The sequence below is a fragment of the Branchiostoma belcheri genome, unplaced genomic scaffold (genome assembly GCF_001625305.1).
Source record: "Branchiostoma belcheri isolate BF01 breed outbred unplaced genomic scaffold, Haploidv18h27 scaffold3, whole genome shotgun sequence".
Classification (NCBI taxonomy): Eukaryota; Metazoa; Chordata; class Leptocardii; order Amphioxiformes; family Branchiostomatidae; genus Branchiostoma; species Branchiostoma belcheri.
In genome coordinates, this window is record NW_017803909.1 from 203,791 (window position 1) to 229,976 (window position 26,186).

Consider the following 26,186-nt stretch of genomic DNA (forward strand, 5'->3'; position numbering starts at 1 on the left):
ATATGCTAAGAAGTAGATATAAATTGTAACAGGTCTTTACAATGCAGCCATTCCTGAACTGCGCAAATTTATCACCAACAGTTGGAAAAATGTCCTTTCCTTTTCTAGTTGTTGCAGTCTTTCTATTCATTCATTTATTCATTCATTCTAAAAGTCTTCCTATTCATTCATTCATTCTTAAAATCATTTCTTGAAATATTACAAAGTCAACATTCCAACCTGGCATGTTGACTTTAGCTCCTGTAGTAGCAAGTGGGTCTGTCACAGGTTGTCTGTTTATTTATTTTTGTTTCTCTCCTATTTCATTAATTTCTTGCAAAAATCAGAGAACCATGAAACTGTATCGCTGGTAGGCGGCTAAGGCCTAAAGTGAAACCCTTCTTTTATACTGATTTATTGAAAGTTTTGTTAAAGTCACTACTGCACTAAATATGTAGTAGCAACAAGGAAGCGTTGTTGCAAAAACAGTACAGACGAGTGAACAAGCGTGCCAGTATACAGAAGCAGGTGTATATGTAGACAGGTGTTTATAGGCAAAGGGACTAACAGGCAGCAGGGTAAGTACGGACAAACATGCATTCAGGATCCAACTGCTTTCAAAGTAGGCGCTAAACTGAGAAACATCTCAAAGGCAAACAGTTGAACAGTGGGTGCCTCGGGTCATATAAAGGTCCCAACTGAAACTGTGCTAAATGAATGGATGAAAGGGTCTTGGAACAGAATCCAAATAGTCCCTTAGGGGACAAACCGTTACGTATGATAACAAGACTCTCGAAAAGAAAGTTGGTGTGTTTAAGAAAAGCTCAACTCGTGTGGATATCAATTGGGAGATATCAAGAATATATTAAAAGTATTTTGAGTCTTTACTTTGGAGAAAAGAATGAAGTAGAAGCGTTTTAGACTACATTAGAAACACTGCACACCTGTCCACGATCGGTCCCTGGACACCTGTTGCAACGTCACGCCTAGCACTGACCAATCAGGGGCCGGCTTTGGGCGTCGGTGTCAGAGTTCTATTAGTATTATGGCGGACGGAGGGTCGATGTTACGGACTGAATGCAAGGAGTTGTAGTCATGTTTCGGACCTGAAATGACCCGGACTTAAACTTCTAACGAACGATCGTCTTTGGGAACACTTGAAGATAATGGCTGACAGAGATAGTCTCCGATTGCGGGGAGCTGCCGCCCCCGGGTCCGCCAACACGTCCCGTCTTTTGAATGGATCAGGAACGGGAGATCGGCCCACTAGTGCTACCGGGCAGATGCAGAGTCTTCTCGGCGAATTTAAGGGATTGTATCAAGACAGGTTAAGAAGTCTTGACCAGAGCAACGACGACTCGAAGGAGACCTACAAGGTAAGGGTACTGATCCTTGATTGATGTGCTTTTCTGGAACGTTTGTCAAGGCAACAAAGAGTCACTCAGCAAAAGGGGGAGGGGGGCACAAATAGTGAACGTGGACTATCTGCCAAAGGCAAAGTTCATCGTACGCTTCCAATCGATCGTTTCGGCATATCTACAACAGTTGCCTCGCTGCCATACGACTGGGAGGAATCTTGGAACCCGGCCAATGTTTTCACTACATGCATAAATCCGTAAACACCACGGTTTATGCTAGCGCGAAACTCAAAACAGTATTGTGCCCCCCCCCCTTTAGTGAATAGACAACATCACACGTACACATAGCAGACGCGTCTGTTCAGTATACCTCGGTTCAAAGCACTTTCTTTTGTAAGTTCTGGCATTGAACCTCCATTTAAATCTCGTTCAATTTTTAGATCACAATTTTTGTTTTGGTTTGTCTGTGTGTGTATACTAGTATATAAATTTCTACTGCCCATTCGACAAGATGAAAACTCCCCCCCCCCCATCATTAAGATTGAATAGAAACTTTGCAGATTCACCATTGGCAAATTTGACTTAGCATGCAAAAGACATATGTTGACATTCTACATACAAAATTATGAATAAATTAAATTATTTAAGATTGATGGGGTCAGGATAATACAGTGGGTCAAATGAATAGTTAACGCCTACAATAATTACCAATGATTTTCCTTGTATCATTTCATTTGCCCTAGGGTAGCCTTTCTTTCATTGTCATGGGTTAAATATGTTAACATCCTTTGGTCTAGGGTACAATAGGCTGTCATAAGAGCATTGCTCATAAAGGTGTATCAAATCATTTAATTCAAAGATATGCATCTAGTTGATCAAAATGCAACATATAGAAAAATCTTAAATTGATTGACATGCGTCTTTGTTTTGTCTGCAGATGAAATGTCGCATCCTGCAGTCGTACGTGAACGACTTGTCAGAGCAGAATGAAGTCCTGGTGCAGACTGTGGAGGAACTGGAGAGGGAAGCCAACGGCAGGGTGGCATTGTTAGAGGGGAAACTGTCAAAAACCACCAACACTGTCAAGGTGGGAAATCATGCAACTTAAACATGATTGTCTGGAACTAACAGACAACTCTTTTCATTCAAAGACAGTGTCCTCACGATCACCAGGCTGTTTGAGTGTCTGGGCCCCCCTACACTGTGGTTTGGACCCCCTATGCCTATGCTAAATGCTGTGATTTACCTCCTCACCTGCTGTGTTTTTTAAGGAGAACCCAGGTGTAATCATTCAAAAATCTTCAAAAAATGAAAGATTGAATTTAAAATGAAGCTATGACAGAAGGAAAAATAACCTTGCAAAATCTAAAAAGCTGGAAATAGTGTCTCAGAGGGTTATGAGTTTAAAATTTTTGGGGCAAGACCCCCTACTGTGGTCACGTTGTGACTCAATGCATGCGTGCACCACAGATATTTTGCCCTTCTGTACCTGACCCTGACCATGAAAAAAATTGTAAGCTATACAGTACATATAAAGGTATGGGAGGTCACACTCACAGGTACTTTGCATTTTGCTTGTTTCCCGCACGTGTTATTTTTACTATGTGAGGTCTTATTGATTTTATTGATTGGTGAAAACGTTCTTTGTTGCACACATAATGACACAGTCAAAATCTACATTTGGAAATCCTTTGATACTTTTCAAGAAGTAAATCATTCATTACATACCAGATATGTCTTACTCCCACCATATGTGACAGTCTGGGAGAGATAATAATAGACATAATCAGAAAAGACATGTCGTCTAGACTTGTAATTATCATTCATTAGGTTTCTAAAACTAGTCATTGTCTTAGGCCAAGATTTTAAAATACAGTGGAAGGAAATGTATATGGTTTGTAGCTCCTGGGCTTTGTAGTTTGGACACCACACAACAATCAAATGTTAGCCAACATTGTACAAACAGGAATAAATGGTACGTTTACTTTGGTAATCGTAAGCTATAATGGAAGCAAATGATTAGTGACTTTGTCATGTTAGACCAGAGGTTTACATTTCAACAATCAAATTTGCTGTAGCTTTGTGTATCTTTAATAACATCCAGTGGCTAAGACAATAATGTATGAAAAAGGTTTGCTGTCCCTTTGCTTGCATTGCTTTCTCACTAGTATCAGTTGCTCCTGGTAACACCATTGAGATGTGTGTATGTCAAAGTGTATGTACGTCATGTTGTAACTGTAAATTACATGGAAGGTCAGATAAAAGAGCTTTAGCTTATGTGGAGGGGATTGAAGTACATGTTTACACAGTCGGTGGCAAAGATAATTAGAATTTTTGTTTTATGTAAAGTAAACATATGAATTACTTGTCATTTAGGGTAATGACATACAATATCAGGTGAAAGTAGTACCATCGTCCTGGGTGATTTTGACATCTACATCAATACACAGATACAGCAATGTTGTCAACCATTCTGCAAGGTCCAATTTCCCTTTCATTTCTTCTCCTTCTGTAGTCGTTAATGGTTCATCCCTAAGAGTATGAAATATGATGTCATCAAGCAGTCAAGTGGCTTGAGTGTAGACCAGGATCCTTGTTGTCCCAGCCTTTATGTATGTAGGCTAATGACAGCAATTTTAATGCTGTTTGTTATATGGACTTACATGTACTAGAATCACTCTGGATACTGACTGAGGTAATGTTGGTGTAATTACAGTGTTGGTATAGCCGTTAAGTCTCAGGAAAGGTATCTTTTCTTGTTTTTCACCCATATGTAATGTATATTGTCTGCCAGAATACTGTACTATGCTTTTGACCAAATCATGCTAGTACATTTGTAGTACTGGCAACTCCAATTTCACAGATGATTAACCATGAAGATTAAGAATGCTGGATGGACTTTTGCCAAAGCTACTGGAATTACATACATTGTGGGGAGAGTTATATCAATATTGTCAGATAAAACATTGGTTTCTTTTGCCAGCACCTCAGTGTTTTTTTTTTCAGCTGAAGTGCACATTTTTTTATCACTTGTTTTTTTCTCTTCCAAGATTTTTATGCAGATGGCTTCTTCAATGGTTACACATGTATATTAATCTGAATGTTGCTGTCTTCTATTTTCTCTAAGACTTGTGGCATAAACTGTATGTTGAAAGGATTGACTTTGTACGTATTGTTTTTCCAGGAGTATGTGAACAAGGCTCGTGACTATGAGCAGCAAGTAAAGACTATAGCTGTACAGAAGAAAAATGCAGAGGACCAGCTAGAGGTGAGACATGCTGCTTTTTTCATTGTGTTATAAAAATGGTCTTGAAGATTATACAGTTTTCATATTTCCTTCCGTTTGTCCAATCCCTTGTCCATTTTATGAACTGAGAATTATTCCCTGATTTTTTTTTTCTTTAATGATATGATAACTTACACTTCTTTTAATTACTAACCAGTCCTCTCATCGATATTCACCTGTCCAACGTATTAGAAGACTGAAGGAAACTGTTGGTCAGGTTGTATGAAATGCTGACTCTTTGGCTACATAGTTAGGTTAGCCAAGTCACAACCTGCAAGCTTTGGCTTTGTCTAATGGCTGATCACCAGGAGATCTTGCTGGGAGCCTGGTAGCAAAATTTAGATTCAAAGCATCGAAAGCTATGATCAGCAAACCCTAGCTGTCTTGCTCATTACCTTCGCCAAGAAGGTTATGTTTTCAGAGGCGTTCGTGTATGTGTGTGTGTGTGTGTGTGTCTGTCTGTCTGTCTGTCTGTCTGTCAACACGATAACTTGAGAAGGCCTTGATGGATTGTCTTGATACTTGGTAGGTGGGTAGGTCTTGATGAGACCTCAAAATGATTAGATTTTGGACCCCCTAGCGGCTTGTAATGGTACTGCAGCTGAACTTCCGGTTTTGATATCTCATGATCTAGACATGTTATGGTGATGAAATTTGGGTGGTAGATAGGTCTTGTGCTGGGGAAGAAGTCACGTGAGTTTGGGCCCCCTAGTGGCTTGCTCTGGAACTGCAGGGATATATTCTTGAAAATATTCAAAAGAGGATAACTCAATAACCGGTTGACGGATCGTCGTGATTTTTGGTATGTAGGTAGCTTACGTGATGCTTAATATAATTATGTGACAATTATGCAAATATGGCTGTAATTTGCATAATTTATGGGGAAATTCTATAAATCAGCTGCATTCCATAATAAGACAATAGAAGCTTGTGACATTGGTAATTGACAACGAGAGAAACACATAAAAACATTGATTATGTTAATAATGACTTAATTTGCATAATTAATGAGAACATTTTATAATTATGTAATGATAACTGCCTGTAATTTCATACTCATGGTATTTGAAAGTTAAGTTGAGGTGAACATCATTAAACATAATTTATTCAAATCAGGACCTCATTTGCATAATTTATTGGGAAATAGTAGAATGCCTTGTTTGTTTATATAAGACTGTCTTTTGGTTGAGATTATGATAAAATGATATAATTCATGAAAATTAGGTTCCTATTTCTTAAATCAGGGGGGAATAATCTAATCTATAATTTGTCAGTCATTTGGCGAAGGTATGAGATCGGGGAACTCTAGTTGTTGAATGCTTTTGGGTGATTGACTGTACTCATGTTAAATATTTAGATTCAGTTACTGTATCTCCTAGCTGATTTTGGCTCCCGCTTTGTTTGCATGTCTTTCTGCAGTGCTTTCTATGTGTCAGACTCTCCATAGTGTTGTATACAGGTTTTACTGTCTTTCTCTGCAAACAAGTTTACTATGTACATGTACATACATACACAACTGAACTGTTGAATTTTCCACAGGAGTGGCAGCTGAAGTACCAACGACTGGACACCCAGGCCGGCTCGCTCCAGGGGTTTAACGATGACCTGAAACACGACATCAACGCTCTTATCAACATGATCAGCACCGCTAGGGCCACCGGCAAGTGGGAGGTAAGAAGCTATCACGTAATAGAACTTAGCAGACTGGTGTCTTTTGGTAGCCTAGGGAAATACCCTGTAGTCAGATAATGTAACACTCTAGACCATCATCATATTGTGCAATGTTTTCTCAGACAAGATAGGACGTCTCTCTAACAGACTTATTTACTCCACAGACAGGAGACATGGAGCTGAGAACAGTCTCCGTGGAGGCAGTGCTGGGAGCCCCTGAAGCTCAAATCATGTGAGTTACAAAAATTGATTTGAATTTTAAAATTACAAAAATTAATATTGTGGGTTTGATTAGCAATAGGTCTTGCTTGTTGATCAGATTTGACGCAAATTCTTGTCTGGATTGCCAAACAGAAAATCGGAGGAGATTCTACAGCGGCACATCCGTGAAATGAAGGAAGAGTTGGCCCAGAGAGACAACATCATCCAAAAACTACAGGAGGAACTGAAGAACGTGTCATACCAGGAACAACGGTCACGGGATCAGGTCAGGGCTGTTTACAGCATGTGTCATGATAGCCAAACTCTTATTACTTACATGTATTTCCAGTTACATAGCAAAAGCATGAGGAGTAGGCATTGTTATGATAGTTGTCAGTGTACTATCCAGCCTGAATTTTTTCTGTCCAAATTTTGCTACCAGACTAAGCTTAAGCATAATGACATCTCTTCTACATTTTTACACACTGATTTTTGTTTGTCCAAGATGACAGACCAGACAACATTTTTGTCAGTCATAAGAGGCAAAATTCCATCAAATGATGGAAAAAAGGAAGCTAAAGCACTGTCTGAAAACGTTAGCAAGTACATGTAACTGGTTTGTTATTGTTATCAATATATAAGTCTATAATACATAGTTTTGCAACTCCCATCTAGGCTGCACAGAGAGACACAGTCCTGGGCTCGGTGAAGAGCACCCTGTCTTCCATCCATGACAAAGAACAGACAGCCTCCTCACAGATCATTGACAAGGACATCAACATCATGAAACTCAAGTCTGAGCTGAGACAGGCCAGACAGGGGCGGGAAGAGGCAGAATTACAGGTGGGTTGGACACAGCACTTTGGCAGAACGTACTGCGCATGTACAAAACTAGTAATGATGGAGTATGATACAACTATTTGATTTTCTGGTTAAAGAAAAAAAAAATACTGCTTCTTGGTTTTGGAAAAGGGTTTTATTCTTTGGTGTTATCAGGAAAAGTTATACCTTGCAATATGATCATGTATCTTGAGTCACATTTTTTATTCTGTTTGTTGCCATAGGTTTCAGACCTGGAGAGGAGAATCAGTAGCCTGCAGTCCCAGATCTCACAGCTAGAGGAAACACTGACTGTCAACGACTCAGAGGTGAGTGTATACTAGGGCTGCGTACCTAAACGTAACATCAGGTACAGGTACAGGTACCGGTACAGAGGTTTAGGTACAGGTCCGGACCTGTACCTGTACCTGAACAATTTGACAAATTAACACGTGTTCTTTTTTTCAATCATGACACAGAAACAATAATAAAGTGTTGACAACTTGTCAGTATCTTTATTCAGAAAACATCAAACACAACCCTGGATCAGCCACACTCTCGCGATGTCTCGTGAGACTGAGATCTCAAATCAACGGTGTTTACGTCTTTTCCAGTGCTAATTTTTCGTCTTTGTGGTAGGATTTACCTATCTTTAGTCATATACATGGTGTAAACTAGCTATTTCGGTATATACTCGTTACTTCATGATCCGGTATTTTGGACCTGTACCGAAACGATTTTTACGGTATTGGACCGGTACAGTGTACCGGTCCGCAGCCCTAGTGTATACTCATGCACTTGGCACAAGCTGCAAACTCAATTTGTAACTTCTTGTCTGCTCTCTGTTAAAACATTTCTTTGCTGAGTGATTTTTCTTGCATTGCACATCCCCATTTATTTCAAATCATGAATGCACCTACATTTCTTGACAAGCTTTCATTGTTTTCTAACAGAGGACCAGCCTACAACAAACGATACAAATCCTCCAGGACAAGCAGAGGAAAAGTAGTCAAGAGGTAATGTTGCAGAATCTGATGTCTTACAACAGAAATTTTTTTGTACCAAAGCAGTGATCTTAGGTTGACTGAGGTTAGGATGATGCTTTTACTAGTAGCCAATAGTGCAGTAGCCAAGAACACTCGGTGTCCGCTACTGTTCTTGATAAGTGTGCTGGGTTCTTTTAAGATGAAAATGTTACACCTGAAGATCACCTATATACGGGCTTTAAAGTTTAAGTCCCCATCCAAACAAAGTATATAATTTCAAAAAGAAAATACTGTCATTGAGATGTGTTATTGAGAAAATAAGGAATGTCAACAGCAGGTAGATGTATAAACTGTTTTCCTTTGTGTCCTTTCCTAGGCCACACACAGTGAGGGCATCATGAGGCAGCTACGAGCAGACCTGGAGAAGTCACGGGATCAGCAGAGGATGTCCACACACGATGTAAGGAAACACACACCAATCCAGCTCCTTGTTTTTACCTCTCCTTGTCTCCTAAATGTTTAGTTTACCAATTTTTTTGTACTGAGCCTGATGTCTTTGTCCTTGTCCTCAGGTAACCTCGCTGGAGAGAAGGATCAAAGCCCTGGAGGATGAGGCTCAGGAAGCGAAAGAGGCAAAGAGAAAGGCAGTAGACGAGGTAGATATTAAGAGCACTATACAGAATACAAAAAGCATGAAATGTGATGTTGCAGTCTGAGTACAGGATTGATTATTGGTAATGCAACTGTATAAGAAAAGGAAATAAGAAAAGTGTTCTTGGGTTTTCATTCCTCTTCTGTTTTTGCTTCCTAGATTGGTATACTTCAGGCTCGACTACGGGAGTCACAGATCTCCACACAAGGCAACAATGACATGCTGAAGGCTGAGGTAGGATTTTATTTTCATGTTGCCAAATTATCTCATCATGAAGGGATAGAACTTATAACTACCAGGGACTAGCCTGGAGTCCAGCTTTGTAAGATTTAGTCTGCTCCCCAAGATCTACTACCATTCAGTTGCCCATCACTAGTTATTTTTCTGTTCTGATTTCACAAAAGTTAATTGATATAGTCCTTCAGTAGAACATGTGTCTTTGTTTTCTTTTGCATAGATATTATTTTTTCTTTTGCATAGATCTTACATGGCATTTGTATCACCTTTGCTTCTAGGCAGTGCCGCGAGGACAGTACCTTATACATAAACTAGAGGTACAAGTCAGGATGGAATGTTTGGCCTAACTCTCAAATAATAGACTTAAGCTACATGTATGTTGTCTGTCTGTTAACATGTCACACTGATGACTGCTGCATGGGACATGAGTACCAATCCTAGTGGTGTTGGTGATGGTGTATTTCAGTGTTCTAGCCAGCATCCGTCTTTCTGTCATTTGAAGGAATTTTACCGATCATGACAGACAAAAATTTTGTCATCTTTGACAGACGAATACCCAGTATCGGTGTCACTGTGTAAAGATATGGAAAGACTAAGCTTGTCTACCAGCAAAATTTGCCCCACTAAATGTAGAAAAAAGTGATTCAGAGAGTCAAGATTTCAAAATTTTACTTCAAACAAAATTGAGATGACTTAAAAGCATTTCAGGCTGACTAGAACACTGGACAGGTGTATCTAACCAGGGTTCCAGGGTTTCATGCATGGAGTAAGGTACATGGTGGAAACAATCAAGAAGCAGAACAAACTCTGGCATACATGTACATATGACTGATACTGTTATACCTTCATATTATACAGGTGGTGTAAGAAGTCATTGTCATAAGGTTGTGGAAAGGTTCAAAAGTATGTCAGAAGGTAGATTGTACTGTATGATGTTTGTAAGCTGTAAGTCTGTTCCATTTTGTCCATTTTCCCCAGCTGGCCCGCCGAGATGAAACAATCCAGCGCCTGCGGAAGGAAGTCATGAGTCTGCAGGACAAGCGAGATGAACTGCAGGCAGAGGTGAGATATGTTCTCATACTAATACAATTGATACTTTAATTTACATATGGGGGTTAAACTTCTAAATTACCATTGCTTTATCCCTGGAAAAGCCAGACTCAACCATAGCCTGGGTACCATCCTACTTGTATACCGGGGCTCCCACACTCGCTTCCCTAAGAAGTTACTTCTTAGGGAAGCGAGTGTGGGAGCCCTGGCATACAAGTAGGATGGTACCCAGGCTAACTCAACCAGTCAAACCTCTTGTGATTTTAATAAAGTAGAGGTAATACAATATATGGGAGTTTAAAAATAATTTTCAGAAAAAAAACATGGCATACTAGGGCCATCATTGACTAAAATGGTCCTCTGTTTTCGAAAATAGTTTCATCAGGTTCAGTGAATATAGGATATCGGAATTTTCTTACTCAGTTCTTCTCTCACCCTGCTCGCCACCTATCGCTTCATATAGCGGCGAGAAGCATTACACCAGTCAGAAGCTCTGAGGAATGTGTCTGATAGAAATTGAAATGTAAGCAAGGTGAGAGAAGTAGTGGTTGTGAATAAGATAAGAAAGTCCTAACATCCTGGTCTTCTGTTGACAGTTGAGCCAGGTGGAGCGTCGGTTCGGCATGCTGCAGGAGCAGGAGTCCAGCCTGCGGCAGGAGCTGCAGCACTTCCGCACACGTACGCAGCAGCTGGAGCGGGACCTGGACGCCGCGCAGCACCAGTACAGGGAGGTGGTGGACCAGGCAGCACAGGGAGAGAACAACGTCAGGCAGCTGGAGGACGAGCTACGGGCCAGCAAACTCCAGCACAGCGAGTCTCTTACACAGGTCAGTCACAGGGCAGAGGTCATGTTGATATAAGTCATAGACCATGTTGATGTGGGTCATAGGTCAGGTTGATGTAGGTCATAGGTCATGTTAATGTGGGTCATAGGTCAGGTTGATGTAGGTCATAGGTCAGAGTAGACCATACTAATAGAAAAGACACAACATCCTCGCCAACTGTAAGAGCAATGGCTTGTTTTGTGTAGTGAGTGATAAACAAAGTACATGAACATACCTGTAACGTTACATGTACTTTGTTTAGCATATCACAGGTTAGACCACTATTTTTTTCTACAAAAACATCTGATTGTTTAATAATGAATGTTCCAGGTGGAGAAACTGAGCACCAGTCTACAGCGCTTGCAGCAGTCTTCAAAGGAGACCAGGGATGCCCTAACTGCCGAGGTAACATTTTTCATGTCAATTCTGTTAAGTGTATGACGTGAAAATGTTTACTATTTGATTGTTACATTATGAGTTTCCTGGACATTTGGCTTGATAGTAGATTGCAGTTTTGCTTTCTCTTTTTACTTTGACTTGTCAGACAAGATATATTCTATGTCTACATGTATACTCAGTTAGAACATTTATCAGAATGATGATAGTACAGCTGCTGTTACTATACTGCAATGAGTTGTCATGCTGGAATTGTTGACTGTAGGTTGCAGAGAGACATGATGCTGTTGTCAGGTTGAAGTCTGAGCTGAAAGAGGCAGAAGAAAAACACAGGGAAACCCTAACAGCAGTAAGTCTGACACTTTTTCTCCAGTTGCAAGTTTGCATTATTTACAGGCAATATGTAAAATGCAGCATTGCAGACTACTAGATTTTTTTAGTACAACCATATTGTCTTTCATATGTTTGTATTTCATTAATTATAAGTTGCCAGTTTCTGTTAGATTTTGAGTTTTAACAGTCTTAGTTTTCTCTGCATCAAACTCCCCCCAAAGTTACATTACATGATATCTTCATTGAGATAGTAGTTATCATGAATCAGACACATTGTATCAAAACTTTGTCATAGAAAAATAACATGTTAGAGCTGTCATATTTTAGTTATAACTTCTTCTACTTTTTGGCATCGCCAAGCATTGCCATGTTCAGTACACATTCAGTCATACAACCACCCCTGCAGCTTTAATGGCTGTAATACAATTCTGTACAACTGTACAACTGCAGATTCACTGCTTGTCATAACTCTCTCTGCCACTAGTGTTACATCCATCATTATCAAGCACTGCCCATAAAAGCTAGAGATGGTTGGTACAGCACAATACAGTGCCCATACTTTCTGACAACAAAACATGATAATATTTTCTACAATTAATAGGATTTTTTTATAAGTATTTTGGACACAAAGTACAGGCACTGTGTTAACAGGGCTCTGTGGCCATGTTTAGGGCTCATTCATTACATGACCATTCACTGATGCATCCATTCCATACTCGGCTGTGTGCTTCTCTGATAGCCTGGCTGTCCCCTAACTCCACAGGCATCTAACAGCAGCAATGACGAGAAGCAAGACTTGAGACAGGAGCTTGAGCGGTGTAAAGAAATGGTACAATATGCTTGGCACATTGGTGTAGTAGTCACTGTGGTGGTGGTGGTGGCAGCCGTGGGTATAGTGGTGGCAATGTTCTGTTACGTTGTAGTTCCATTGTATGTTTTTGTTGTTCAGAGCTTGTTTGTAACAACTCTTTACCTGTATAAACGTGTTACAACAAGAGCTTCTGGTTTGTTATGCTTTAGACTGTTCCTTAACCCATTTTTTGCAACTTTGTGTTCAGTTGGCTGACAAGGCTCGGCAAGAGAAAAATGAGCAGGTACCCAGAAATCATCTCATAGTAGTCACTAACAGCTAACGCCTTACTCCAACACGTGCTAGTCTTGACCCCTTTGACCTTGATGACAGAACCCTGGGAACAAGAGTTTCCTGCCTGGGATGGAGATTAAGGTTCTAGGCAGGGAATGTTGCTGTTAGGGTGGTCAGTAGTCACACTGCCTAGCACACCAGCCCCTCCTTGGTTACATGGCACTTCACCAGGCTTCACAAACTTGTAACCACACATAAGGGATGGACCAGGAAATATCGGGATAGAGGAAAGGGGGAGAAATGGGAAAAAATCTAGTCCAAAAAAATTCAGGAAAGCAGAAGACAGAAATTGTACTTCCATTTATCACACACCTATGATACGTCCTGGTCTGTCTTTTTAGAGGCACTTCACTGGGCTACTAGCATGTCCTTTTTCACCAATTGTAGCTGGTTACAGTTTTACAAGTTAGAAAGTGTTACGTGCACACTGGTTACAGTACAGTTAAAAACTGTTATAACCCTTTTTACACTTTCACCTTTTTTTCACTCTGGTAGCATGGTTGCTGAAGCTGATGTCGTCACGTTAATCACAGAACAACCTTACCATTCATGGAAAGAATATCTGACACTGTATTTCAGCTACTTTCTTGCATGTTCTCTCATCTTTTCTCACATGTTCTCTTATATATAAGTTTAGAGTTTGTTCAGCAACAAGTTCTCTTGTTGTGAAGCAAGTTTAAACTGTAATTTCCAACACGAAACAGTTTTTCAATGACTTCTACCAACACAGATAAACTTTGAAGTTCTCTTATTCTCTTATGTTATACTTATCACTGTTTAATTGACCCACTAGGCCTTACATATGGAAAGTAGTATGTGTAATGATGAAATAATGATGTGTAATATGATATTCATGTATTTGTTGGTGCTCACAGGTTCAGCATAGGGGAGAGGTAATTCAGACACTTCGTGCAGACATCAAGGACACAAACACCAGGGTATGTTACTGGTTATGAGACTGAATGGAAGTTTCAAGAAATAAAAAAAAGTTCATCCCATTTTCTACAAGTTACTGTTTTGTTTAAACATCAGGTTGAATGTAATGTACTGTAAGTCCTGATTTTTTCATGGTACTTCTATGTTCATGGTTTTCATGGTCACTTCTGTACCAGTATACCGTGAACATAGCCATTTTTCTCAGACTGTGAAATTTTGCTACTGTGAACAGAAAGGGAATGACAGAGTACATGTATCATATATTTGCTAGTAACAAGTGTAATGATTTTGATATACCTGTTCTAGATGGAGAATACACTGTCACAGCTTCGAGCCAAGGAAAACGAACTGTCTGCCACACAAGCCAGACTGGACGCTTCAGAGTTAGAGGTTGGTAGTTTTCTTTCCAACTCAATAGTTTAGTCAAAGGTAGAGCCTTTGGATTTTGGGGCTCTTGAGTAGTAGAATAATCTATGTGAATGTGCATTCATCACCAAGGACAGGGCCAGTGTGACGTCACTAGAGGAATAATCAGTGTGAATGTAATTTCAGCACCAAGGACAGGGCCAGCTTAGACTGGTCAATTCTATACAAATTTAGGATCTGTTCCTGTGTTTACCTACTTATGTACATTATACCAGCTATATGATGCACCTTTTCCATACATAGACATGTTTAACTTCGTAACATATGCACTGAAGAATAGAAAAATAGAACGAACGAAAGAATCTATTTGGTTTAAGACCTTGCAGAACTGACTTGTTGGTGGTTTACAGATTGAGCAGCTTCAGACTCGGTTGAAGGAGGCAGAAGTCACAGCCACACACAGCTCCACACGACTGGAGACAGAGGTACAGTAGGGGATAACACGGGGTTACCCACTTCACAACAGCAGGGGCTCACCATGGCAGAAGCTAGGGCCTGGGCCAGCTCATTTACGAATCACAAAAATACCCCAATCACAACTTTTCCCCCAATATTTCTCCTTTCCCTTTCTTCCCACATTGTTTTAAGATAAGCAATTCAAAGTTTTGATTATACGAAGAATACTGATTAAATTACCTTCTGACTTACTTCTTACTTTTGATGACGCGTGTCTCTATCTATTTCAGTCCAGTTGATTTGTGTTGTCTACTTTATGTGCCCCCTATATTTTACATGAGCTGATGCTGTTGTGATGTGGGTAATCTTGTTCAGCCCCCACTGTAGCTAAGTGGGATAAAGAGAGAGAGGGAGGGAGAGATAAGAGGGAGAACGGGTTTTGATTTTATGTCAAAAATACAAATTTTATAGACATTGAAGATTGTATGTTTAACAGCACTGTATTTTATACATATACACAGTATCTATGATGTTTTATATTTATAAACTGTTTATGACTTTGTATTGGAAAAAGTTGTTACAAAAAACAATGAACCAACGGGCTAAGGCACCAATTCTTCCACAGTTGTCAGGCAAGAATGAAGAAGTCCATGCACTGAGAAGGGAGGTGTCAATACAACAAGAGAAGCACACACAGACACAAGCACAGGTGGGTGATATGTTACAAGGGGATTCTTTGCAGCAGCTTTTATACATAGCATTTTCTATTTACAAATATACCTCCAAATAAGGGATGAACTCATAAGGCAAACTTACAAAAGTAAGTTGACAAGAAAGTCCTACACCAACCAGAGAGAGGTGGCACAAACTGTTGCTCTGACTGAGCAAATATTGCACCAATGCTTCAAGACTGCTGCCAAGTACTGGTTCTTGATGTATAAATGGTTCTGTCATTGTCTGCAAGGAAAAGTTGTCATTACTTCTGTGCGGTGCTTTTAGTTGATTACTCAGTCACAGTAGGAACAGTATACTGTCATTCTGTCAGACTCCTAGCTGACAGCTCATTACTACTGATCCAACAGGTAGTAGTTCAGTAAATATTTGACTTGAAGGAGAAGACAGTACTGGCAAATAGCCACAATCAACAGAGGCTTTTAAGACTGGAAATTAAAATGAAACAATGAATGATAGACTCTGTTATGGTTGAACACTGAACTGTAAAATACGAAGGAAAGAAATGTACCGGTACCTTCAACACAGAGTGTTCAGTTTTTTCACCACTTTGTTTTCCCCGCAGTTGGCTGCCCGTGAGGAGCAGATTGCTCGGCTGCAGAAGGAGCAGCAGGACCATGTGGAGGAGATCTCTCGCAGGGAGAAGGCCATCCAGAAACTGGAGCTGGACCTCATGAATGCTCAGGAGCAGAAACGGCAAGGAGAGGACGAGGTGAACTTCTTTACTTTTGATTACTTGCTTAAGGTTTGAGTTAGTTTAGTGCGGTTGATAGTGTGTCAATTCACACTATTTTACCTGGAGTCCTGGTGATGATGTGAATCAACATGTGACTGATACGAGACAGGGGTTTGCCAGGCCTCCATCTGGGTGTATTGAAGTGAATCATCAACTTCCAGTTACATGTCATTGTATTTGGACCATTGCACACCGGGCATGCCCCTGAGGCCTCTTGATTTTATAGATGACATTAGGAGCGTCCCTTTACCTGACAACAAGAAACGGGCTGAGCTTTGGAAAGATGTTGAATTAGTCCATAACACAAAGACAGGTGTCACATTTTCTTACATTAAAGTTTTCCCTTATGAAACTTTGAGTGGGACCTGGAATAGGGTATAGGTGATCTGCACCAAGAAGTTTATTTTCCCAATTCTCCTAATTGATTTGCCAATTTGTCTAAACTCTTAAGTAAAGATGACTGCCTTTATCTAAAATATACAGCTCTCAGGCCTGCTGACATTGGAAATCTTTCTCCAAAATGTGTAGAACATTGCTGCTTGCTTGAAACATCTTCAGAAAAGTCCTGGCTTAGGTCAAGGAATGTCAGAGTCAGACATACATGTAGTGACAGTTGAGGAGAAGGAGTGGCTCCTGTTCTTGACAGTCACTTTACTTTGCTTTCCTCCCTGCCATGTAAACATCATATAGTCAAACACCTTTTGGCAGGCATCACTGCATGGAGCTTAGAGTTCACAAGAACGTGGACAAACCGATGCCTCAAGACCAGTACTGAACAAATTCTCTCCTTTCACGAATTACCCGCTATTTTCGGTCCACCTGGTAACCGTGGAGACCAGTCGCTGTCAGTGACTGCGGTGAAAGGACGGGATGTGCTGGTAGTTTACAGAAGGATTAGGACTTCAAACTCAGGCAGCAGTGCCCATTCCGTAATGACTTCACAGCAAACAGGCCCACTCCACGGATGCCCAATTCCTGCCCATTCACCACATCTGTATCAACACCGCCACAGGGTATCAGGTGTTTGGGCCATTTGCATAACAATGCCCCAGCACTCGGGTTCATTAGCATAGACACCCGCTGTTGGTGTCTGAGCAAGCGGTGGTAGTTTTGAATGGGGTTCTCATGACTTGGGCTGAGGGAATGGATGACTTTTGGGAAGAAGTCGAGGCTCTGAAGAGTCAACGTAAGGTGCAAGACTTACAGAATAAGGTAGGAAGAAGCACTGCACAGCTTGTCAATGTAACATTCTCCTAAATGTAAACTTACCTTTCAAGTTAGTCTTGTTTGCACTATACTTTCAGGTAGGTTTCATACCAGTGGCTGTGTTAAACTAAGCCTGATAACATCTCGATAAGAGGATGTCCTTTACAATTTCTTTAGTTTTTGAAGATTTCCTGATCATCATCTTGAAACTAAGTCTGAAACAGCTTGTTACACTTCCACACTAGTTTATGTAAATTTACTACCTCCTGTATTTGGAAGTGTTCCATTAAGAGTACCGGTGGTACAAATACGCTTAACTTAAGTGCTTGTTATCTAGCACTTCCATCTAATCAAATTTCAAGGTTTGTTAAGAAAGCACCCTGACTTAAGTTTGTAATTATGTAGACCTAGGGGCCAGGAAAATGAGGTAGAATTGGAGCCTGCATGTCTGCTGACCTAAACTAGATTGGGTTATTCTTAGAAAGGTAGAAGTCAGTGAATGAATCATTACGTACCAGTACTACATTCCCTGTAATGTAGACCATACATAACCTGTTCCCCAATCACATGATATTGAAAGATGTAACATTGAGCCTTTGGCTTTCCTCTCGATTAAGTTGTAACTGCCACTGCATATTTTAGACCACCTCATGTCCTTAGTCCTTTCCCCTAACACCTCTAGCTGGGCACGATGTAGTCAACCGGTAAATTGGCAAGCACGCTTGGTAGTAATCTTAGTTCTCCACAACGGGGATTAGTGTAGTGCCTCGGGGCCCAGTCTTGTCCTTACACCGTGCAGTGCAGTTGTAACTGTTGTCACGGTCTAAAAACAAGACACGCAAGATGATCCTCTCTTATCTCTTGCTATCAGTAACATCTGTTTCTCACAGCTTTTGTTCTTGTGATTTTTGTTCTGTTGAGAATGTCCTACTTACCTGTATCAGTCCATACATTTCTGACAATGACAATTCAGAAAATTTCACAATTTGTGATGTTTTGTTTGTTGTTGCAGTAAGTTGTTTGGTGACAGGTGTTGAGAATTACCTATTGTTGGTTTTCTGGAAACATTGTGTTAACATTTATGACAGATTCCACTACTGTACATGCCAAAGAACCCTTCAATTGTTTATTGATCACAATTTTGTAAATTGTCTCAGAAAGATCATCCTGTGTATTGTTGACCAAATCCTGAGGAAAAAAATAAGGCTTCAAAAGATCTTGACAAGTTTTCGTTGGGACAATTTTACGGTAGATTTGTTGTGATCCGGATTTTTCCACATACCAGTACCGCCACATTGTGTCGCCCCTCACATGTCTGCCATCTGCTTTCACTGCAACTGATCCCGAACATTCATTTCTTTGTGCCTGGAAAATTGGATACGGGCACCTCTCACACCCGACACTAGACACCTTTTATATCCACACCATATCTCGAGTTGTTTTTGGTACATGATAAGCCCCATGTTATACAGTCGTCCAAACATTTAGGTTATCTATTGTGCCTTGTTTTGTGTAGAAACGTTTTCATAGGAGTAGGCATAGACGTTTATGTTACGTGTACACATTAATTTGTTTATGTTAACCAAAGGCAAATCTGGCATATTCAACACACAAAAGCACTTGAGACGTTGACAGAATGTCCTTAAGATATCAGATTTGTACTGCATGTGTTCACATAGCATTGGTGTAACACAAGCTTGGTAGGCAGGTGGGAGAATTGGAACACTTTTCTTTCCCTATTATACTATTCTGTATGGGATAGTAAGGTATTACAGTTGTCTGTATTGTGTGTTCTTGAATAGCGCATTCTTTTTCTTGTAAGGCTATGACTGTAACATTGTTATACAGTCGACAGAGACAAGTTAGGATGTAGTGTTTTATATCAGCCATGTCTGGTATATCATACAAAGTATGTAGGAGCATATCATGTATTCAATGGTGAATTTATACACTGTGTCCATCATAAGCCAATTTGATGTTTTTATTCTGATACAGTTGTTTTCCCCTAAACAGCCTTCTTTTCAATTGGTATTTTCTTGATGTTTGTTTTATGTACTACAATATACATGTAAAGACATTGTTAACGATAAACTTACTATAGGTAAAGCACAGTGTTAAAATAAATGCAGTACTGGACTCTGTTGGCTCTCTCTATTATAGTATTACCTTCAATAGTTTTCAAACCATGATTCGGATACCTTCATGTACAAAATGTAGGCAAGACAACTATTACGACCTTTAACATCTTATCTACTGAACCTGTCTCCCACAGATCTCGAGGAAGGAGATCTCCATCCAGCAGCTTGAGACAGACCTGAAGACGGTGAAGCAGCAGTACAAGGAGCTGATCGAGGAGAATGGCCGCCTGGAGGCGAGACTGCAGGTAAGTAACAGTACGATACTGACACAGGTTAAGTGCCGGACACAGCGTATGCTGAACAGTACACTACCTTATTGTGTTCACCTGTTAAAGGACAGTAAATGTTAATTATAATGTTATAACAGAATTTTAAGTCGTGATAGTGGTGATTTTCCAGGATTCGTAACTTGTTTTGATTCTTATTTGTCATGTATACTGCTTAAGTCCTAATGATATTTGAACTACGTATTTGTGTACAGAAACTGAAATTCGGCACTGGTGCTGCAATGGGTTTTTTTAATACTGAATAAACCCTTCTCTCTCTCAGGCGCTGCACATCACGTCTCAGAGCGAGCACGACGTGCTGAACAGTGAGGTGTCTCGGCGGGAGGAGATGGTGCAGAAACTCCGGCTGGACTACATGGAGATGCAGGAACAGAACAGCAGGCTGGAGGAGAAGGTAGATTTGTTTATTTGTTTGTTTGTTTACAGTCAAACTTGTCTAAGACAACCACCTGGGAGGCCGAGGGAAAGTGGTCCTCTTAGACAAGTGGTCTTCTTCAAAAAGCATGGTGACAAGACAAGGAACAAGAAAATGGCAACAAAATTTTCACCCATTTTACAATAGACTGACTGACATTGTCCTAAAGTGACCACGCCTGCGCCATTTTACATAGCGCAAAGACTGTTGTGCTGTTGAAATCCATGGAAAATAATCGATTTCATCCCAAGTTATTCTCGAAAGTTAGTAAAGTAGCCTTTTGGCACCAAATATGCATTGGCCACAGCATTAGGAGGCCGAGAGAATGTTAAAGAATAGAGGATTCAGAATTTTTTTTTACTTGATTAGTTTCTAAAGTCTCACATGTTTTATGCCTTCCTCCCAGATCAACCAGCAAGAGAGGACAATAGACCAGCTTCAGCACGAGAACAGGACGGCAATGGGTGAGCTGGAGTCACGGGAAGAGACGCTACGCAGCGTGGAACAACAACTAGAGGAGGCTAAACAGATGCACGATGCTGCAAGGGACGAGGTGGGCATTCTGACATGGCAACTTGATTGTACTTACAGATCGGACCTACTTTATGGTTCATTTACTATTTTTAAAAGTTTTTTTCAAGTCAGCCACCTAGTTTGCCTTTGTTGTCAATTCTATTCAAGTACTTAGTATTGTGTCATTGTTTCTAAGATTTCTTGTTCCTCTCTTTAGGTGGATGGTGCAGAGGATAATGTCAGAGAACTGACCTCTGAACTCTCCTCACTCAGAGCTGAGCATGACACAGCCAAGCAGTCGGTAAGGCTTGTGTAATAGGTTTACTGTAAAGTGCTTTTATTGGGGAATAAATTCTTCAAGTCAAACATAAAAATTTATAATCCCAATCAATACAAATATGGATATTACACATCCATCCCCGGTGCCTTTTGCTAAATTTCCTCAGCTAATTTTTGTGCCTCAGTCTGTAGAATGCCAAGTTTTTATTCTATCGTTGTTGTTTATTGTGTTTGTTGTTTTCCCAGCTGAACATGAGAGAGGAGTTGATTAAAACCCTGAGACGAGATCTGGACACCCTTCAGCAGCAGTATGGAGACATCCAGGGCAAGGTAAGTCACCAGAAGCAAATTCAGTTGCATTTGACACACCCTCCATTTTGATTACAAGACCTTCATGTTTAAAAAATTGACCCTACTTGTCTCATAAGTAATTTGACGTTGTTTGGGCACCATTTTGGGAGGAACCATAATTGATTTGAAAATGTTTTTTTTTTTTTCTCGTGCCCTTTAGCTGGGACAGAGGAGTGATGCTGTCCAGAGGCTCAACACTGAGATGAGCAAGACGAAAGGGAAGCTGCAGGACAAGATGCTAGAGGTAGGGGGCGTTTCTGCCACCAGTCTGAATTCTTTGCTGTCTATAATATGGTATCCTCTGCCATTAACTCTGGGTTTGACAGTGTACTCTAGCCATGCATGCAAACCATGAATTATGACACATAGTCATGGTTTGCATGCATCGAACTCAATAAGTAATGATTGTCCTTTGACCCTAGGTCCAGAAACAGACAGAACTCGTGCGTAAACTGGAGAAGAGTCTGTCGCAGTCTCAGAACGCGCTAGACGAGGCACGGAGAACTGCACAGGAGGAGGTGAGTACAAACTCCATGTACAGTTCCTCTGGAGCTAGAGCTAGAGACTGCCTGCATGTGACTAAACAGAGCAGTTTTGAACATAGCCAATATGATAGTTCTGTGCTGAAGCTCTGCTCTTCCCATACTACTCGTGGTGGCATTACCAGGTCCTAATTCCTATTTTGAAATGACAATCAAGTCACCTTCTTGAGTTGGTAAAGTATCAGATTTCTCAGTCTCAAATATATCCCGTATCCTCCCCACATAATACATTTACATGCTTCCCACCTCTTTCCAGTGTTTTAATAGCACCATTATAATATTTCAGCACAATGCACAAATGAACAACTTGTTTACTTAAAACTGTTTTCTGTTTACCTCCCCAGGCCTTTGGCTCTCCTTTACACCTGACATTCTAGTAGCTGCACACCTTTAACTCTCATTTCACCTGCCTTCTTCCATATTCTTTAGATTAGGCAGTAATGACTAGTATAATGCATGTAGTATCACTGGCTTTTCACTGTCTGTATTATCATTGGTTTAAGGATCTTTGACATACCTTCCTTTTAATTGATCCTATGTACTCACCATTTAGTTGCACATATAAATGGTAGCTCTCTTTCTGTAGAATGGTAACAGCAACACTACTGTTTGGTGAGCATTTGTTGCCAGATTATCTCGTTCAAATTGGTAGTCTGACTCTGAATGTGTATTATTTGCATTTGGATGTGCCCATGACACGACACGTATAACTATCCTATAAGCCTAAGAAAAATTAAGGGACTGCCCCCCCCTCCTTCTCTCAGGGAAATATTAGACCAATCCTGGTACTTCAGTTCTTCAGTATTATTAAGACTTTTGACAGGCAACACAACAAAATGTGAGAAAATTTTGTATAATATACTCCTAAAAGTGTAACACTTTTTATTTGTGGAATTTTGTAAATAAAAAACATTGGACCTGATATTATGCAAGCATACGGTGTTTGGAACCTAAAAACAGCAAGTAGTGCCTTGCTGACTGTTTAGAGCTTTTGCTTAATAGTGCGTTTGCTTCTTGAACATTACCAGTAGTACTAGTGTGTGTTCTAACTGTGGTGTGTGGTGGTTGGGGCATGTTGATGTTGTCTCCCTGCATGGTGCATGTGCAGTGCTGTAATGCATGTGTGGGTCTCCCCGCCCCTCCTGCTGCAGATCTCACGCCGCGATGCCAGGCTCAAGGAGCTGGAGGACGACCTGGCCGAGTCTCAGCAGCAGTACACAGCCTGTTACGAGGAGGTGAGACTATGTTGTAGGCTATCATGTCTTAACAAACATAGATATTCACTTTACAATGCATGCTAATGATAGCAAAATTTCACGGTCTGAGAAAAATGGGGGTGTCCACTTAACTACAAAATTATGTTCACGGTTGCAGCAGGTGCAGGAAAAATAAAGTCTGCTAATTATTTGTTAACGGTAATGATTTAAAAAAATCAGGGTTTAAAGTACATGTAGTTTATTATCTAGGTTTTGTCTGCGAGCAAAGATTGAGTCTTGGAGATAAGACTTGGAGATTGAGTGTAACTAAGACATCTAATGTTTTTTTTCTGCCTTGTCTCCAGCTTTTGAAACAAGAACAGTTTGTCGAACGTCTGAAAGAAGAAAACTCACGCCTCTTCCAAGACAAAAACAAGAATGCTGCTGAGGTAATCCATCTTTTCATAGTTTTTAAAGTTACGGTACATAATGTGTTGTTTTTTTGTTGTGTTTCTTCTTTTTATTCTTCTCGCTTTTCTGCTATTGGTCATATGGATTCGGTTTTGGCCAAATGACCAGAAATTTGCCATTGCAATAGAGTGAACAAATACAGGAATTTAATTTGCATTTTTTTCTGATATACATTCTGCCATTTTCAGACTAAAAATGTACTTGTATGCATGTATATCTTGGGCTCCTGAGCCCTGGTGTGTTTTGTTTTATTCCATGTCATTACAAAGTTCATTGAAATCAGACATGACTGAATGTGCTTGTTGTTTGTCCATGGCAGGTGCAGCGGCTGGACAGTGAGCGGCACCAGCTGGAGATGGACCTGACCATCACCACGGAGAAGTACCGCACCTGCCAGGAGGAGGTGGCCGGCCGAGACCAGAACATCCTTCGGCTCAAGACTGACCTGGACACCACGCAGCAGAAGTACAAGGGCTGTCAGGAGGAGGTACGTACTCAATTGTACGATTCAGAAAAGATATAGAATACAACACGGTGTATTCCGTATCACCCGAGGTACCAGCCCAACTGTGTAACTCTGTTTCCAATGCCCGAAAACCAGTATTTAAATTTTCCAAAGTGGCTCACACAAAATGCATTCAAACTATTCTATTGAGCATTTGGAAGCCAGTGTGATAACCAAATACAACCCTTCTTGTGTTTCCCCAGTTGACTATCCAGGAAGAGGAGGTATCTCGTCTGCAGGGGAAGCTGAAGGCCGTACAGACAGAGTTACGGGACGTCAGGGCACAGCAGGAGAGGAGCGAGAGACTACTGGCCAAGGACGAGAAGACAGTACAGCAGCTGCAGCATGACCAACAGATCTATATGGAGGAGGTCAGTCTACAGTAATTACAATGCACATAGTTTACGTAAAGTAAACTTATGTAAAGTAAAGATCTCTATCAGTGAATTGATTGCCAAACAGCTTACTAAGTTGTTACTGGTCACCTTGGACAGGTTGCTTGATACTTGTGTCAATGGGAAAAATCTTTGGGACCGAGAAAAAGCGGTCACCTTGGCCAGGTGGCCAGCTTGAAGAGGTGGTCACCTTGGCAGGTTTAACTGTACTTTCTTCCCTGTGCCTACAACAGATCAGGAACCATGTGAGGACAATCGAGCAGCTCCAGGACGAGCTCGCTGCTCTCAGGCACCAGCACAACGAAGAGATGACCTCTCGCGCCACCGAGATAGAGAGACTGAGAGATGCACTGGACGACAAGAACGCCCAGCTCAACTCCTCAGAGATGAAGAACCAAGGGTACAAGGAGACGATCGAGAATCTCAATGCAGAGCTGGAGAGAGGACAGAAGGCTCACCAGAGTGTGGTGGAGGAGGTAGGAACTTTGACTTTCACCTTTTAACCTCCAACTGACTTTGGTTGATCATGTGTGATAGTATCTAAGTGCGTATATTTGAAGAGAAGAAGCAGGTGGTTCTTATATGCTACAAGGCAATGTGAATTGATAGTTGGGACCAGTGTTCTGGCCAGCATCTGTCTTTCTGTCATTTGACTGAATTTTGCTGCTCATGACATGAGGGACAAAAACGAGCTTAGCCTACCAGTGAAATTTGCCCCTCAAAGTGTAGGAAATAGTGTAATAGATTAAAATTCAGCATGTCCCAAGACATGATATTATGTCAAACAAAATTGAGATGACAGAAAAAATTTAAGGCTGGCCGGAACACTGGTTGAGATTCTATCTACTGTACATGTAACTGGTTCTGATGAAGATGGTTTTTTCCCTGTTAGGTGGGTCAGTGTGAGAACACCATCCACCAACAGGAGCAGGCTCTACAGGCCGCCAAGAAGCAGATCCACGGTCTGGAGGACCAGCTAGCGGCGGCGCAGGGTGGCATCGAGCAGCTGGAGAACGGCCTGGACACGTACAAGGACAAGTACAACCAGGCCATGAACCGCATCAACCGCCTGGAGTCCAGTCTGCAGGAGCTGGAGACCAAGTCTATGGAGGACAACAAGATGGTACAGCTCAACTTCAGTTTATCCAGGGCTCGAATTAGTACCTTTTAAATTCATCACTTCGTGCAAGTGAAATTTGAGGGGTGCACATAATTTTTGACTGCACTTGCACCAGTACAAGTAGCTTTACAGCCATTTCTTAGCACATTTTTGTCATCATTTTATATCATGTGAAGGTGAAGTTTTGCTAAATACTGATTTTTGTTCTCCCACAGTTGGAACAGAAGGACCAGTCTCTGCTCAAGTTCAAGTCCGAGCTGGAGAATCTGCAGCAGCAGCTGGAGGACAGGCGCGACCAGGTGAACACCTGCGAGGACGTCATCGAGCAGCTGACACAGGTGATTGATACTGTGTTTCATTGCAAAGTTCTAAATTCACAACCACTTGCTAATGTTTCAATGACTGTCTGTCAAAAAATTTGGGCAGTTATGACTGGTTCACTGTGCACTGAAGCTAGGTGCTACTGCTATCAATGTTGTCCCAAATGTAAAGTAATTGTGACAGACTTTTTAAACAAGTGGTTGTGAATAAAGAACTTTGCGATTCAATTATTCACAAAGCTGTACTTTGAGAGTAGCACTCAGCAATCCTACTTTGAAGCATCAT

General features: G+C 40.9%; 1 protein-coding gene across 8 annotated transcripts in view; it reads left to right on the forward strand.

Annotated features, from left to right (window-relative positions):
• The first annotated feature begins 987 nt into the window (after positions 1-987).
• The window catches only part of LOC109473488 (trichohyalin-like), a 33,962-nt gene continuing 8,763 nt past the window's right edge, over positions 988-26,186 (forward strand). Inside the window, exons 1-38 of one of the 8 annotated variants that reach the window (XM_019773348.1) lie at positions 988-1,355; positions 2,275-2,424; positions 4,522-4,605; positions 6,163-6,294; positions 6,459-6,526; positions 6,649-6,781; positions 7,171-7,338; positions 7,560-7,643; positions 8,268-8,330; positions 8,677-8,760; positions 8,873-8,956; positions 9,112-9,186; positions 9,468-9,506; positions 10,168-10,251; positions 10,836-11,066; positions 11,394-11,468; positions 11,725-11,808; positions 12,532-12,621; positions 12,851-12,886; positions 13,812-13,874; positions 14,179-14,262; positions 14,649-14,723; positions 15,320-15,403; positions 15,992-16,138; positions 19,641-19,751; positions 20,056-20,187; positions 20,615-20,761; positions 20,939-21,022; positions 21,247-21,330; positions 21,512-21,595; positions 21,774-21,869; positions 23,045-23,128; positions 23,455-23,538; positions 23,880-24,047; positions 24,269-24,436; positions 24,694-24,936; positions 25,353-25,583; positions 25,796-25,918. In XM_019773348.1, coding sequence (XP_019628907.1) covers positions 1,146-1,355; positions 2,275-2,424; positions 4,522-4,605; positions 6,163-6,294; positions 6,459-6,526; positions 6,649-6,781; positions 7,171-7,338; positions 7,560-7,643; positions 8,268-8,330; positions 8,677-8,760; positions 8,873-8,956; positions 9,112-9,186; positions 9,468-9,506; positions 10,168-10,251; positions 10,836-11,066; positions 11,394-11,468; positions 11,725-11,808; positions 12,532-12,621; positions 12,851-12,886; positions 13,812-13,874; positions 14,179-14,262; positions 14,649-14,723; positions 15,320-15,403; positions 15,992-16,138; positions 19,641-19,751; positions 20,056-20,187; positions 20,615-20,761; positions 20,939-21,022; positions 21,247-21,330; positions 21,512-21,595; positions 21,774-21,869; positions 23,045-23,128; positions 23,455-23,538; positions 23,880-24,047; positions 24,269-24,436; positions 24,694-24,936; positions 25,353-25,583; positions 25,796-25,918 — 4,266 coding nt within the window. In that variant the 5' untranslated portion in view covers positions 988-1,145. The remainder of the gene's footprint in view (positions 1,356-2,274; positions 2,425-4,521; positions 4,606-6,162; positions 6,295-6,458; positions 6,527-6,648; positions 6,782-7,170; positions 7,339-7,559; positions 7,644-8,267; positions 8,331-8,676; positions 8,761-8,872; positions 8,957-9,111; positions 9,187-9,467; positions 9,507-10,167; positions 10,252-10,835; positions 11,067-11,393; positions 11,469-11,724; positions 11,809-12,531; positions 12,622-12,850; positions 12,887-13,811; positions 13,875-14,178; positions 14,263-14,648; positions 14,724-15,319; positions 15,404-15,991; positions 16,139-19,640; positions 19,752-20,055; positions 20,188-20,614; positions 20,762-20,938; positions 21,023-21,246; positions 21,331-21,511; positions 21,596-21,773; positions 21,870-23,044; positions 23,129-23,454; positions 23,539-23,879; positions 24,048-24,268; positions 24,437-24,693; positions 24,937-25,352; positions 25,584-25,795; positions 25,919-26,186) is intronic. The other 7 variants (XM_019773349.1, XM_019773350.1, XM_019773352.1 and 4 more) reach the window with 7 other exon arrangements.